This window comes from Ochotona princeps, chromosome 21 (genome assembly GCF_030435755.1).
Source record: "Ochotona princeps isolate mOchPri1 chromosome 21, mOchPri1.hap1, whole genome shotgun sequence".
Lineage (NCBI taxonomy): Eukaryota > Metazoa > Chordata > Mammalia > Lagomorpha > Ochotonidae > Ochotona > Ochotona princeps.
The window spans coordinates 35304646-35319837 of NC_080852.1; the positions used below are offsets into that span (position 1 = coordinate 35304646).

The 15192-nt window shown below is 51.4% G+C and overlaps 1 protein-coding gene across 1 annotated transcript; it reads right to left on the reverse strand.

The window, feature by feature from the left end:
- Positions 1-6676: 6676 nt before the first annotated feature.
- Positions 6677-15125, reverse strand: CHCHD4 (coiled-coil-helix-coiled-coil-helix domain containing 4). Its single transcript, XM_004581681.4, has 3 exons — positions 14926-15125; positions 9839-9937; positions 6677-7356 (listed from the first exon to the last, which is right to left on the reverse strand). The coding sequence occupies exons 1-3, from the start codon at positions 14945-14947 to the stop codon at positions 7055-7057; spliced, it is 423 nt and encodes a 140-aa protein (XP_004581738.2). The 5' UTR covers positions 14948-15125; the 3' UTR covers positions 6677-7054.
- Positions 15126-15192: the final 67 nt, after the last annotated feature.

Genomic DNA, 15192 nt, shown 5'->3' on the forward strand with positions numbered 1-15192 from the left:
TGACAATCTTTACATAGTTAATTACAGTTAAAGGAAAAAGAAGGAAAAAAAAAAGGTTTAGGGGGATAGGAAAGTGGGTAATGCTATTATGTCCATAATGTAGAAAAACATTTTAAAATTCAAAACCCTTCATGATTAAAAAAACACACTGCAAGAGTTTTCACCTGTCTTTCCTCTTCTCTGTATATCCAACTTCCCAATAAAATCTTAAGAAAAAGAAAGAAAACCGGCCCTAAAGAGAAGAATCTGCTAACCAGAACAGCAATGACCAAGAGCTAAAGAAGAGACAGAGGCACAACGAATATTACCTATGTCTTTTCTGAAGAGGAACAAAAAAGCCTTTATCAACCTTGAGCTAAAAGGACAGAAGTTGGAGGCACTCCAATGCCCGACTTCAAACCATACTGCAAAGAGGAAGTAACCAGAAAAGCGGGGTACCAGAACAAAAATCAGATACAAGAGTGTGTATTGTGGCACAACAGGTCAAGATGCTGCTTGGCACACCAACATTCCACTTCCAAGTGCTTGGGATCAGGCCAGCTTATGTTTCTGACCCAGCTTCCTGCTAGTTCACTTGGGGAGCAGCAAATCACGGCCCGAGTGCTTGGGTGCCTGCCACCCACATGAGAGACTCCCACGGAGTACCTGCTGCAGACTTCACCTCTGGTGGTTGTCAGCACGTGAGGAACAAACCACAGGGTTGTCCTCTTCCTTAGAAATAACATACATGCGTCAGAGAACAGAATGGAGAATCCAGAAACAAACCCATGTGCACTGCCCACTGATTTTTACTGAAGACAGCAGCAACATGCAGGAGGGACAGTCGGCAATAAGCAGTGCTAGGTAACCGCATTTCCACATGTGGAGCTGAATTAGTTTTATCTCTCAATTATACACACAAAAAACCCAAAATATCGAAGACACAAATGTAAGCCTTAAGCTCATAAAACTACTTGAAAATATGAGAATTACTTAAGACATTGGTCTGGCAGATTTAAATTATAAACAAACTACAACATTTCTTCACACCAAACAATTGAGTTTAGAATTTATAGAATGAGAAAATCTGTCAACTTTCCAGTCAATGAGGGATTAACCTCCAGCTATGTAAGGAACACAGTAATCCGATGTTTCAAACTGGCAAACGACCTCAGTACACATTTCTCAAAATAAGTCACAGAGATGGTAGGAGTATGAAAAAACTGTTCAACACCTACAATCAGGAAAATGGGAATTAAAAAGCCAAATCATAATGTGTTATCACCACACTGCAGTTAGAATGGTTATTGTCAAAAAACAACAACACTGCTGGTGAGGATACATGGGGAATTGTCAGGCAAATCCACATCATCATAGGGAAAAATCTTTGGTGGCCCCTCACCAACCCAGAACTAGAACCGCCACAGCATCTAACGGTCACACAGGCTCATGGCCGGATGAGCTGAAACCAGTCTGCCAAGACACCTGCACCGTGTGTACTGGAGCACCGTGTGTACTGGAGCACGGTTCACGGCCAAGGTGGTGGGTCCCCAGGTCTCCGTCGTCAACAGAGGGAAGAACACAAGGCAGGCAGAGCGTGCTGCACAGCCGACCACTGTTCAGCCGTAAAGAGTGCAGCAGGGGTGGCAGTGAGGGTTATCATGCTCAGTCAGGCACAGGAAGACAAAGAGCTCATGTTGAGCTCACCAAAGTAGACAGAACAACAGTGGTTCCCCAAGCCCAGGAAGGAGCAGGGTGGCGGAGGAGAGAGGGTAAGTGGGTCGTGGTACAGGGCTGGCAGCCGGACACACAGAACTAACTCCATTGTTCTATGGCACAGCAGGATAGCGATGATTGGCAATCATTAATTGAATACCTCAAAGCAGCTAGCAGTTTCAATGTTCCCAACACGAAGTAATGTCTGAGGTGACGGGCATTCTAACTGAAATTTCACAATGTCTATTAAAACCTCCCAGTACAACCACAGTATTGCAACATAGAATATGTTAATACTGAAAAAAAAATATCTTGCTGGTACAGAATCACTTTTAAAACAAAGCATCAGCAGCACTTTGAAGACCAAACAGAGCTTGAATTAGTAACCCAGACAACAGCAGGTCCTTAGGAGGCGCACCTGTTCACCTGGAGGAAGTTGGTTTCATTTGTGGGGAGTTTATCAATCAAAAGGTGTTGCCAGATTTTGAACCCGAATGCAACCTCAGCAGAGCAAAGCTCATGGCACCCCTAGTTGCCCAGTGACCCATTTCCTGCGTGCAGTCAGACCTGGGAACAGGTGCTACTCATAGTTAAGACGCCAGCTTCCCACATCCCAACCCGCTAGGGCTTCTGACTCCAGCTTCCTGCCCACGCAGACCCCAGGAGGCAGGTGTGACCACTCAGGGACCAGATCACAATGAGAATGGACTCCTTAGTTGGGCCCAGTGACCCCACAGCCAGGCCTTCGGGTGCAAGTGGGGAGTTTGGCCAGGGGATGGGAGCTTCACTTCTCTTCAACTCCTCTCCTCCCCCTGCTCTCTCTCACATAAATGAAGTTTAATAATAACATTTTATAAAGACTGTTAGAAGCAACCATTCTGTTCACTTGTTTGACCATTTGTAGGACCTCAGACCCTCGGAAACCGCGCCCCCAGACCTCACTAAACAGGGAGAACAACCACAAAAGCCGAACCCTGGACTCTCCAATTAACAGCTCGGCCAGAAAGCAACGCATCCCTCCGTGCCGTGGCCCTGCCATGGGCCCCCAGAAACCAGCGCTCAGCCCCATGGCCGGCCAGAGGACCCCGGAGAGAAGCCAAGAAAGGGCCCCACAGCCTGGCAGGAGAGGAGCCTGAACAGGAGTCCAGATGGGGCCCAGAACCCTTCCACCCAGAAGCCAGGGCCGCGGGGCGCACTTCCAGGAGCCTCCTGTCGCCCACCTGGCACGCGTGGGACACACACCCCGCACCCCACCCGCCGGCCACCTACCTGGGCACCTGAGCTGCGAGCCTTGCCAGCTCCCCAAGTCCTGGCAGCCGGCTTCTCCCGGGAGGTCCCGCGGGGTCGCGGGGTCGCTGCAGGTCGGGGTCCTGGCGCACGGGCAGGCGCGGGCCGTCCCGGTGGGAGCCGGAGGCCGCAGCGCAGGGTCAGCCCCGACCAGCGCCGACCACCTGAGCTCAGCTGCGTCTGGGCGGAGACCAACCACGTGGCGGCTCAAGTAGCTGAGCGCTGAGTCCGCGTTCCTCCCTCACCTGTGAGGTGGAGGGTGCATTAGCACCCACCTGAGGACGCCCACACTCCTCAGCCTTTCCTCATCTGCTAAATGTCACGGAAATAAATACACCTTTTCTTATAAAAGAAAATAAAAGCAGCACAGAAGTGGTCTTACACCACATGAAGTATTTTAAGTTTGTAGAGACAAGGTTTTTAAATTATGTGATTCAACAGTTTACAGCTGAAAAAGCCCACATCAACAGGAAGCAGAGCTTAAATTAATCATGTAACTTTACAGTGTACGGAATTCAAAAAAGAAGAAAACAAACCCAGATCTAGCTGAGTGCAAGAAATAACAAAGATGGGAGTGACAATAAATTGAGGTAACAGGAATCCAAAAATGTTGCCAAAATTTATTATTTGATGATAATAAAAGATGCAAATAACTAAAATCAGAAATGAGAAATTGGGATATTAGTGCCAAATTTACAGGGAAAAACAAGATTTTAAGGGAATATTACCAAGAGCCACACCTCAGAAAGTCAGACAAGGTCACATGGACAAATTCCCCGGAATAAATGGCCAAACCTGGCTTGAAAGACATGAAGGGGCCCAGCGCGGTAGCCTAGTTGCTACAGTCCTAGCCTTGCAAGTACTGGGATCCCATGTGGGTGTGGGTCCTAATCCCAGCAGCCCCGCTTCCCTTCCAGCTCCCTACTTGTGGCCTGGGAAAGCAGTAAAGGATGGCTCAAAGCCTTGGGACCTGCACCCATGTGGGAGACCTGGAGGATGCATCTGCTTCGGGCAGCTCAGCTCTGGCCGTTGTGGCAACTTGGGGAGTGAACCAGCGGACGGAAGCTCTTTCTCTCTGTATCTCCTTCTCTGTAGACCTGCCTTTCAAGCAAATAATAATAATAATAATAAATAGATCTTTTAAAAAAAGAAGAAATGAAGGGATTGAGGCAGGAATCAAAAGCCACCCCGCAAAGTCCAGGAAGAGCTGCCTTACAGAGGATGGTTTGGTGGTTCCTCAAAATGCTACAAACATGAAAATTCCCTGTAATCCAGGGGTTCCACTGCTAGATTATATGAGGGCTTCAAAAGTTCATGGACATATGAATAGATACTGTTAGATTTCCATGAAATGTTTGAAGCCCACTCATTTACCCCAAAGCTTAGCTGGTGACGGTGCCATCCAGGTATTAGGGGCCAGCTGTGCCAGGCAGTGTGCTGGGCACTATCCCTCATCTTCCCTTGATGTCCTGGGTAGGCGGAGGAAGCCAGGACTGAGAGACTGCCTCAAGATCACCCTTCCAAGACAGACTGACTGCCGAGTGATCTGGCACGCAAAGCATTGCTCCACTAACATGTAAGGACAGACAGCTGGCGTGGCGACCGTTGGATGAGGGTGAGGAGGAAGGAGTTGCAGGGGGGCACCAGGCCTCTGTCATCTGCAATGAAAATGCTTCCTTTCATGATGGTGGTGGCTTTTTGTGGGTATCTATGTACATCAAAGCTTAACAGACTATACACCAAACGCATGCAGTTTATCACTGCAAAGTTTTACTTCAATAAAGTTGTTTTAAAAATAGAAGATTTGAACAGACACTTCAACAGAAAAGACATACAGATGGAAAACAAACATGAAGACACCCAACACCTCATCATCAGGAAACTGCAAATGAGGGCAACATTGAGCTCGACTGCACGCCTGTAAAATGTGTCTAAACATAAGCTGTCACAAACCAACTGCTGGCGACGAAGAGGACAAATCCTCACTCAGTGCTGGTGGGATTGCAAGGAAGGGCAGCCAGGATGGAGGACGGCGCGACCACTTCTTAAAGAGCTAAACAGAGTCTTACCAAAGGGTCCAGAAATAATGATCCCATCCACCCCAGAGTGCAAGACTTAGGTCCACAGGGGTCAGTTAATCCGGCAACAAGTTACACCTCCTAAAGTTAAGGAAAAATTTTCCTTGATATTTACCTTGTATCTTCTCCCAGTTAATCTGTTAGCTTTAGTGCTACTCTTTACCCACACCTGCTAAGACACAGAATTCAGTTCCGTACAGATGGGGTTGAACTGTTTTATTGTTTTTATGCTAACCATACCAAATCTTCCTGTTCCACAAAGGGGGTGTTAGGTTACCTGTGAATGGCAGCGTCTTCATCCTCATTCTTTCCCACGGTATTGGCCTGGCTTTCATGAGCATCTTAGCAAGAACATGAATTTTCAATAGTTCTGGCTCCCTTTAGAAACATCACTTGATGAAAGTTGCAGAATAATAAATCTTTCATTTATTCCACCGTCTTAGTATTGATGCAGACTGTGATGACGGTCACTTTGACAGTAACGATCAAAGATTTGTTAGGCACAGATTAAAGATTAAATGCCTCAATCCGGACCATGTCCCTGCTGTTCAGTGTGCTTTTTACAATGTACTCACAGAACTCTCAATAAATGTGCAAGGTTAATAACCTAAAGGAGACTTGGGGCATTAGCTCACAGCCTGACCAGCAAACGGCTTTCAGCTCAGGACTGAATAATCTCAGAGGCGTTTGGAGTAGAGAGTGCCTTGGTGTTGTTCAAAAAGATACTAATACATAGGTCTGAGAAAATGGGGAATAAAATGAGGTATGACTCCTGATAACTGAGAGGTCCCTCCAGCCAGCTTCCTGTTGTTCTGGAGTGAGTTGTAAATATCAGAAATACTGGGAGTTACTTCCTGATGAAAATAAAAAGGTTTAAAAAAAAGTGCTTTCGGCACCCCTGAAGTTTCAACTTTGTCGAGAGAGGTCGATGTTATGGAAGTGATAACCCTAACATTCGGTGCTGGCCATTCCATGCTGCAGAAGTGATGGGAGTTGATCGGTCATGAACACTTCCACAGCTTCAGGTACGTCTGGCATCTCCTAAATGCTCCCCAATGTCTGCATGCACTCTTCCCACAAGCGCTGTCAGAAGACCACTTCTGGTACCTGCAAGGACTTCAGCCATCGGCTACCCCGCCAGGCCCACTGGGGAGCAACTTTAATTCCAACTCAATGCTTTGTTAAGTTTTATTCCCTGACATCAAAACCTGTTTTAACCATAAAAAGAAAGCACACGTTCAGCCTCAGGTACAAATCATGTCTTACTTTAATTGAGCTCGTCATTCGCACTCTTGGCTGCCACTCTGGTGGCACGCAGGTCCCCGCTTCTCAAGCACACAGCATCTGGCCAGACTGACACCAGTCTGAACCTGGACCCCAAACCAGGCCTTCCAACAACAGTGAAACAGCAAAAGCAAAAAGCAGCTTTCCTTTCTCTTAGAAAGGGATTGTGAATCAGAGCACCCCAATCGCCCCCTTCCAGTCCAGGAAAACCAAGTTGAATGCAAACACAGAAACCAAAATGCATCAGGAACAAAGTATGGCACTCTCATACACACAAGGTCAAACACACGCCTCACCATCCGGCCTCGTCCTCCAGGAATGGCCCCGCTATGGCTCCAATTTCCCTAGGAAATATATCCACTGAGAGATAGGATAAAAGAGAATAAGTCAGCTCACAAGAAATATTCCTGGTAGTCATTTTTGGTTGCTGAGACTATTCAGCACATTATTTCAAAGTGGCAAAACTCGGGGCTGAGAGAATTCTGAAGTGGCAGCTACAATCACTGATAGGTTTACGTAAGACACACATACCCACACTCCCCATTTCTCCTTCCAGTGTATACATCAAGGGGCCAAACCCCAATCAACACAATAAGTTATTTTGTACATTACAGTGCAGAGAGCAGCCAGAGGTGGATGAAAAAGCATTGTGTAAGAGGTCCGTGTCACTTGGAGGTGGGAGGCCCGGAGCCCAGCACCGGAGGCCTTCATTAGCTGGGTCCCTTCTCTTCTTTGGTGGCAGGGGCCTCACTCACAGCTGCTTCGGCCACTCCTTCTGCTGGCGTTCTCTCTTCCTCCTCTTCCTCATCCTCTTGGGGATAGAGATCCGGGTATTTCTGCATACACTCCTGCATGGCCCGGAACTGGTCTACACAGTCTGATCCCTTGAGCTCCTCCTTGCTATAGTGGAAGCAGGAGAAGGCGGACTTGAACTGCTCCCCGCAGGGGCCACTGGCCATGCCGCCAAGGCAAGGGCAGTTCCAGTTAATGTCTCCATTGGGCAGTATCAACCCTAGAACAAGAAGATGGCAAGGAGAATATGAGAGATGCTCTCAAAAGCTTCAGTAAATGCAAAACAGGCCACTTGGGAGGAACAGCACAGTATGAAGCGCTAGCTGGCAGGCACTCCCTTGTGGGTCTGCCTCCCACTGCAGATCTGACTCGGTGTCTTAACTCAGAGGCTCATTGGGCACCGCTGCCATCAGCCTCTATAAACACCCTCTCAGCTCCGTGCCGTGGTGTGCTCCAAAAATTAAATCCTGGAAACCATTCACTTCAAAGCAGCAGCCATCTTCTACGGTTAGCTAGAGCTTTCTGAAAACCCAAGCAATCCGAGCCAACGTTCACCTCCCAGATAAGATGCTCAAGAACAAGACCACCCCAAGACCCCCTGTCCCTGGAGCCGTCCACCCTGGAGCTGCCCTCAGGGCTCAGCACAGCTGGGGAACTGGAAAGGAAGCTGTTAAAGATGGCCAAGGCACGCTCCACAGGAAGAAGCCAGCAGCCCGACAGGTGGCAAGATCAGATGTGACGAGTACACACGAGAGGATGGAGATGGACTTTCATTTTCAGTACCATATAAGCCTCTCACTTCTGAGTTTCAAACTTTTTCAAGTCTAAACAGGATTTTCCAGTTTTTAAAGACAACAGCTTCATTTTTTGGCTTGAGAGCAAACTCAACTTGCCTACAGAGTTCTCACATGAGTCTTCAACACAGACTGAGCGCATTCTGAGAGAGCCCCAATACTTCCGGTGATGTCACACCTGCTCCTTCACTCCACACCTGTGTCCAAGTCCTGGGTGATCCCCACCTCCACCCGCAGCGGGAGAAGCCCTGCAGTGGGTCTGCGGCCAGTGCTCATTTATACAATGGGGATAAGGTGGGGGTATCTACTGGCACTGGCCCAAGATCACCAGCCAGCACCAGCAAGTTACGATCCTGCCAACCCTTACAGTGGGTACCGCTAACACAACTCACAAACACAGCTTCTGGGGTCCAGAGCCCCCGTGCAGGAGGGCTGCCACGGCCCCCAGCTTCCCAGGGCCCACCTCCTCTAGTGCTCAGGAAAAACACAGGGCAGTGTTGCCTTCTGCTATCAAGCCTGCACAGCCCGTTCTCCAAGGGAAGAATCCTGGCAATCTGGGGAGGGTAAGTTAGAGTTAAGACAGCCCCTTACAGGGGAGCTGCACTTGAGGACCATGGTAAGTCCAGAGTAGCTTTGATAACTCAAACCCAGATACAGTGTTTTAGACTGCCATCATCAAAGGCCTGGAGTTTCACTACCTGTCTCAGCCAGTTCCTGACCCCTCCTGGTCCTCCCTGGACAAGACAATTTTTTAAACCCTCCGATTTTAATTTCTTAAGTGCTACCAGTCACAGAACTGGGTGTTGGCTGCCAGGCAGCTAAAACCACTGATGCCTACTTTGTGCACTTGATAGTTTTGCAATTGAAAACTCACAACTTGGATCAGAACTGTGAACAATTACTCACCTACAGGGGTGGCAAAAAACACACACACCAGAGGGGGCACCCACAGGGTGCAGATGGATAAATTATAAATGACAGGGACAAGCAGGTAGCGAAAACAATGTGAATGACGAAGAACCACAGGAAACAGAGGAGTAGGCCCAGGAAGGCAAACACATTCACACGATTCAACAAAACACCAGGCGGCAAGACCTGATGTGTCCTGTAGTTCACAAAGTGCGCTGTTACACACAGACCTACAGGTAGGCAGGGACTGAAACCAACACAGGACTGATTTTTCTTCATGGGAGAGTAAGATTCAAGACGCCCGTGACAGCCGCCACTCAGGGGCTAGTGCTCCACAGGATAACCTGCACACTCCCCTGCCCCTTAGGCACGTACCCCTAGCTGTACTCTAACCCCAAGGAGCAGTGGGGAGCAACTGTCCCACCTAGAAATATCCAGTTAGTGTTCAGAATATTTCAATCAAGAATTCATATGCCAGAGGTGGCCGTTTCAAGCTCTACAAGTAGACTTACCACCAATCAGCATGCGGAAGTGTGTTAGTTACCACGGATGTGAGGAGTGGTCTTGGCCTGGAGAACTGCTCATGCATACTTCCCCCCCACTCCCACCTGCCACTCTCCACATGAAAAACCCACGGGCCAGGCTAAGTGTCCAGCGAGTCCAGCAGCCCAAAGCCTCCAGATACAGCTGCAGGTCCAGGAGGCTGCTATCAGCCACCCACCACGAACGTCCACTCCTGCCACTGGAAAGTCAACAGTGTGCTGGGCACAGTGCAGGAGAGTGGGACTGCAAGGTGCCTGGTGGCTCACGTGAGACTGTCACTTTAGTCCACTTATAACTGCTATAATACACAGGCGCCCCCCTCCCCAAACTGGACCACCCGTCCTGGCCAGGACATAATGGAAAAGGATTTACAAATAATGAACTTACCTGCTTTTAAAAAAAAAAAAAAGAAAAGAAACAAGTTCCTGCGGCTTCTGGGAGGCCCTCCTCACTCACCATGCTCCTCGTAGGGGTCGTCGGGGTCATCAGCCACCAGCTCCGCACTGCTTGGAGTCTCATGATCTTCTTTGGTCACAAATATGATTCGATCCTTCCCTAGGATTTGGAGAACAGAATAAAGGTCTGAATCCAGAGTAGCGACTAAGCCTTAATGCAAAGTAGCCACACAAAGCAAGTTTGTCCCACATGTGTCCCTTGGGAAAAGTGACCACCCACCTGCTCCCCCAGGCTGCACGGCTGACCTGGTAGCTGAGGCTAAGATCTCACTGCACGAGGGCTGGGCACTAGGAGGAAGACAGCACCCCTGCCGCCACGCGTGTCTAGGTGGGAGGCTAGACGACACGCCCAGGCTTAACTGACTACGCTTGCAGTCTTTACCTCTTGCCATCAAAGAGGAACACCACCCTGCCCCCACGTCCCTCACTTCCCAGAGAAAGAAAGAGGGAGGCTGTCCCTTTGGAGAGTGTCCACAGCTGACTGTTGTCCACGGCAGGCTGGCTGTCCACGGCATCCTCCACCGGCTGTGAGCTCCTCCCCCACTCACTCGGCCTCCGGGCTGCCAGCAGTCAACCCTCAATGAAGGGGCCAGGCACACTCCAAATGCCCCGCTCCCCATGCTGTGGGACAGACAGGGGAGCAGGGCAGAGAGGCACTGATGACTAACAACTCAGACCAAGTGACAGCGCATAGTGACGCAGAGCGCTGTGGCCCACAGCTGCTACAGCCAGCACATCTCTCCACACACTTCCTATGGACAAGACCCTTTCTAGGCCCTTCGGCTCTGGGAGTCATCGGAAGGAAGGGTCGTGATGGTAGGGCATGTCAGCCACAGCCCACAAGGCCAGGGGGCTTCTGCCAGGAAAGGGAGCTCAGTAAGAAAGTGCTGAGGTGACCACTCTGAGACCACCTGCAGTTTGCTGCTCTTTTAGGTCAAGCACCATAGGCTGAGGGGTAGGATCAGGCAGTGTGGACGGAAACCAGCACTGGGGAGTCTGCATGTTAGGTACACACAGCCCTGATTGGGGCAGCAGTGGGAGGGCTCCAGGAAACAGACGAGCAGAAGCCATGCATCTCCCCTGGGCCCTAGGTGAGCACAGCAAGGGGCGTCAGTACTGGACGAACAAGGATGAACTGGCGCCGATTTCAGCTAAGGTTTACAGTGAGCCCACAGTAAGGCCATGCGCAGTCACCAGAGTGCTGAGCAGTCACTCCCGACCCACCAGAGGAATCCTCCCGGCCCAGCCCCACTCCCTGAAGGCTCTGTCTCAGACACCATGCAGCCACAAACACACCACAGATGCCTTCCACGTGTCCCCACCTGCAGGGGACCTACAGGGCCGGACAAGCAGCTGACCCAGGGCTGCTGTTCCCACAGATCACATTCCCTCCGATGAGCCTGCTTTCCGCAGGCGCCCGCAGCAGCATTTGGGCCACGTGACCAGGCATGTGAACTCACAGGCGAGGCCGGCGATTCTGGCCAGTATTCAAAGCACCCTGTGACAGTCCTGCAGAAATGCTGAGTCCCAGGCAGAAGAAGAGAGGTGAACCTCTCAGCCAGCTCTGACACCTGTTCCCTGAGGTCTGAGCGCAGCACAGCCCCTCGGTGAGGTCCAGTCATAGGCCCAGAGGCAAAGGGCCTCCAACTGGGTGGGTACTGGAGGTATCCATGGCTGTGTGATGCACAGGCCAGGTCTCACACCAGAAGCCAAGCCAAGTTCTGGGGAACAGGCAGTTCTCAGTGATGCTGATGAGGCAGGCTAGGACAGGACCTAGCACATGCCCACCAGGACCCCCCAGGCCCCTCTCCAGAGGCCCAGCCCTCACGGGCACCTCCCGGGAGGCACACCTAACTTAAGGAAAAGGGGTTTAATGGCTGCCTGTTTACATATCCACGCTCCTGCAAGCCTTTGCCCCTTTGCAGTTCCTTTAATCCCCACTTGATGTCTGGGGCTGCTATTACTCCTGTAAACGCCCCAAGGCACAGCAAGTGCAGCAGAGCCAGAACAGGTGCCCCACACACCTGTCCCAGCAGCCACAGGGCCTGAGCTGGGACAATGCTCACCAGCTCTTAGCAGACCCCACTGGGAAAGAGACCGCATCACTAGACGGCCACGCAGTGGGGTCCCAGCCACGCTGCCGGCTCTCGGCGAATCCCCTAAAGAAATGTGAGTGAAACACTGGTGTTCTGCGCCACAGTCCACATGTTGGGAAGGGTGTGGCCGAGAACTATACACCCTCCAGCTCACAGAGCACCCCTGGGTGCATACCTTGGCTGAGGTACCTCCCAGCTGCACGACCTCAGCCACCTTCTGAGTACCAGGAAACAGCTCTCACTGGCCATGTGAGCAAGAATCCGGGCATGGAGTCAGACACAACGAGTGGCATGGGTTTCTCTCCAAGGACAGTGAATTTTTAAACGGCACCACGTGACAATTACAGTGAAGCTAAGAGGACAGGCTCAGGTGAAAGACATGCAGTCTTGCAAGGAGGAGGGCAGATGGAGGAGTGTTCCCCACCTCGAGAGACAGCAAGGCCCAAAGCGCACCAAGAGACAGCTGAGCTGCAGCACACAGGCTCCGCCCAGCTCTCCGACAGTCTGGTGCGAGGCTGGTCTGGGAACAGGATTGTGGGACCGGGCTTAGACCTGAAGAGGCAGCTAGCTACCAAGGCACCCCAGGGCCCTTCTCTCTCGAGGCCTGACTTCCACACTCCACAGCAAATCCAGGTGGTTCTGCCTTCAGGGACAGCCAGAAAGATCTGTGCCCTCACCTCCCACTGTCAGCAACCTCCCCTCTGCCATGCTGGCCTCCTGGACCACCTGCTGAGGCCACTCTCCTGCCCTTTGCACAAACTGCTCTCACCTCCTCCAGCACTCTCATCAGGTAAAACCACAGCCACCCCCTCGCCCCGCCGACCTCTCCCAGCTCCCTCCACCATGCTTCCTCATCTGGCCTTTAGAAAGAGCATCTCTGCTGTATCCAGGAGGCAAATTCAAAACCTAGTAGAGAAATTCAAATTGTGTGAGGAGTTAGACTTGGGGGTAGGCAGTTAGGGTATTCTGGGTCCCCGAACCATTTTTTTTTTTTTTCAAATATAAAAGGGTATTTTCCCCACCAAGTCTTTTTTTTTTTTTTTTTTTTTTTTAAAGATTTTATTGTTATTGGAAAGCCGGATATACAGAGAGGAGGAGAGACAGAGAGGAAGTTCTTCCATCCGATGTTTCACTCCCCAAGTGAGCTGCAACGGGCCGGTATGCGCCGATCCGATGCCAGGACCAGGAACCTCTTCAGGGTCTCCCACGCGGGTGCAGGATCCCAAAGCTTTGGGCCGTCCTCGACTACTTTCCCAGGCCACAAGAAGGGAGCTGGATGGGAAGTGGAGCTGCCAGGATTAGAGCAGGTGCCCATATGCGATCCCGGGGCTTTTAAGGCGAGGACTTTAGCCTCTAGGCCATGCTGCAGGGCCCCACCCCACCAAGTCTTGGATTCACCAGAGTAAATCTCTCCCAAGGGACGAGGGTGATATTAGCATATCAATTCCCCACCTGAAGTATCAGCCACTGTGTGGGAAGGCCTTAGGCTGGTCTCATTGAAAAGGGGGAGGAAATAGTACACATATGTCCAAGGCCTGGAATGTCCAATGTCTGACACGGGTCTAGTCTTTTGCCCCAAAGCCAAATACCAGGGGGACCAGGAATTTCCTTTTGTCCTTGGAAAACCCCTTTTGAAATAAAGCTTTAAAAGATCCCAACACCCCCCCATGCACGGGTCCTTTCTATCTCAGAGCTCCCTTCCCTCACTAGGACAGGAGTCTCCTTTCTCAACTTTTCTAATAAATCTTGCTTTAAAACTAAACTGCGTCCACACAAAAATTCTTCTTTCCTGCGAGACAAGAATTGAGGTTGCTGCCGTATTCGGGGTCAAAAACCCTACAACAAAACTAACACAGACCTTCGTATCTCCTAGTCTGCCATAGCGACCTTAGTACAGTTTGGGGAATAGAAATAGACACCCCAATAGCCCTTCAGAACCCTAAAACTGGAAGGGTTGGTGAAGTAGCCTAGGTGTTTAAAGAATACATGAAGAGCTTCCAGAACGTGAGAATGCAAGCCTAATTAGTTCGGCTCAGGGGACAGCACTGTGGCCCAGAATAAACTGGCCGCAATGCCAGCATCCCAGAACGAGTGAGAGTTTGAATGCTGGCTGCTCTGCTTCCCAACCAGCTCTGCGTTAGTGTGCCCAAGAAGGCAGCAGAAGACGGCCCAAGGAACTGAGACTCAGACGGAGTTTGGAAGATTCTGCCTTTGACCTAGGCCAGTCATAGCCGTTGGAACAGTCAACCAGCAGATCAGAGCTGTACTGTTCAACTAAAAAAAAAAAAATTTAGTTCCAAAAGCCAGTCCATGTGGGTGCCAGTTTGAATCCCAGCAGTTCCACTTCTGATCTAGCTCTCTGCTTGTGGACTGGGGAAAGCTCTGCAACAACGTGGGAGAGCCGGAAGAAATTCCTGGCTCCCGGCTTTAGATTGGCTCAGCTCCAGCTCTGACGGCCACTTGCGGAATGATCTTTCTGTAAATCTGCCTTTCCAATAAAATAAATAAATAAATAAAAATAAATCTCAAAAACAACAACAAAAAACAACCCGAGGGAGCTAAATTGTTCATCCAACAACTGCTGGGAGCGAGCTTTCCAGACCCCAGCACCCCTTCTCTGGGTCCGGTGGCGACTCAGGCCCAAGGACGCAGGTGGCCGGCCGCGCGACGGGGACACGAGGCGAGCCGGACGACCCCCTCCGCGGGACGCGCCCGCTCTGCCCGGTGCCCCGCGGGCCTAGCCGGCCAACCTGCCACGTGCAGGCCTGAGATCGGGGCTCAGGCTTCACCGTGACCTTGGACCAGCCCCGCTCCTTCCAGAACCTCGTTTCCTCAGCTACCAAACGGAAGTGGCCAGCCCGCGGCCCGGCCGGCCCTCCGAGCGTGCCCGCACCCCGGTGAGGCCGCGCTGGCCAGAGGGGCGGGGCGCAGCGGACCCCGGGACCCGCGTGCCTCGGTCTCCGTAACGCGGCAGCCCATTCCTCCGACCCACCTTCCTGGCGGCAGTACGCCATGGCTGCGCCCGGCGACTCCGTACGAGTGGCGGCGGCGGTCACGCCGTGACCTCCGGGTGCTCTGGCGGGGCAGGCAGCGGGAGGCCCGCGCAGAACCGCCCCCTCCAGGCCTGCCCGCCGCGCGCCTGCCTCGGCGGCCTCTCGGCGCCAGCCCGGCTCGCCTCGGCCAGAAACTACATTTCCCAAGAGCCTGAGCCACCAGCCCCCCTTGGTGAGGACTACATTTCCCAGAAAGCCATCGCAGT

Bases quoted from the DNA above. Each gene is read 5' to 3' on its own strand.
- CHCHD4 (XM_004581681.4), bottom strand. From the start codon at position 14,947: ATGGCGTACTGCCGCCAGGAAG. The intron at 9,938-14,925 runs GTGGGTCGGAGG...TCCAAATCCTAG, and splicing joins GGCGTACTGCCGCCAGGAAG to GGAAGGATCGAATCATATTT. The intron at 7,357-9,838 runs GTGAGTGAGGAG...TTCTTGTTCTAG, and splicing joins CGACCCCTACGAGGAGCATG to GGTTGATACTGCCCAATGGA.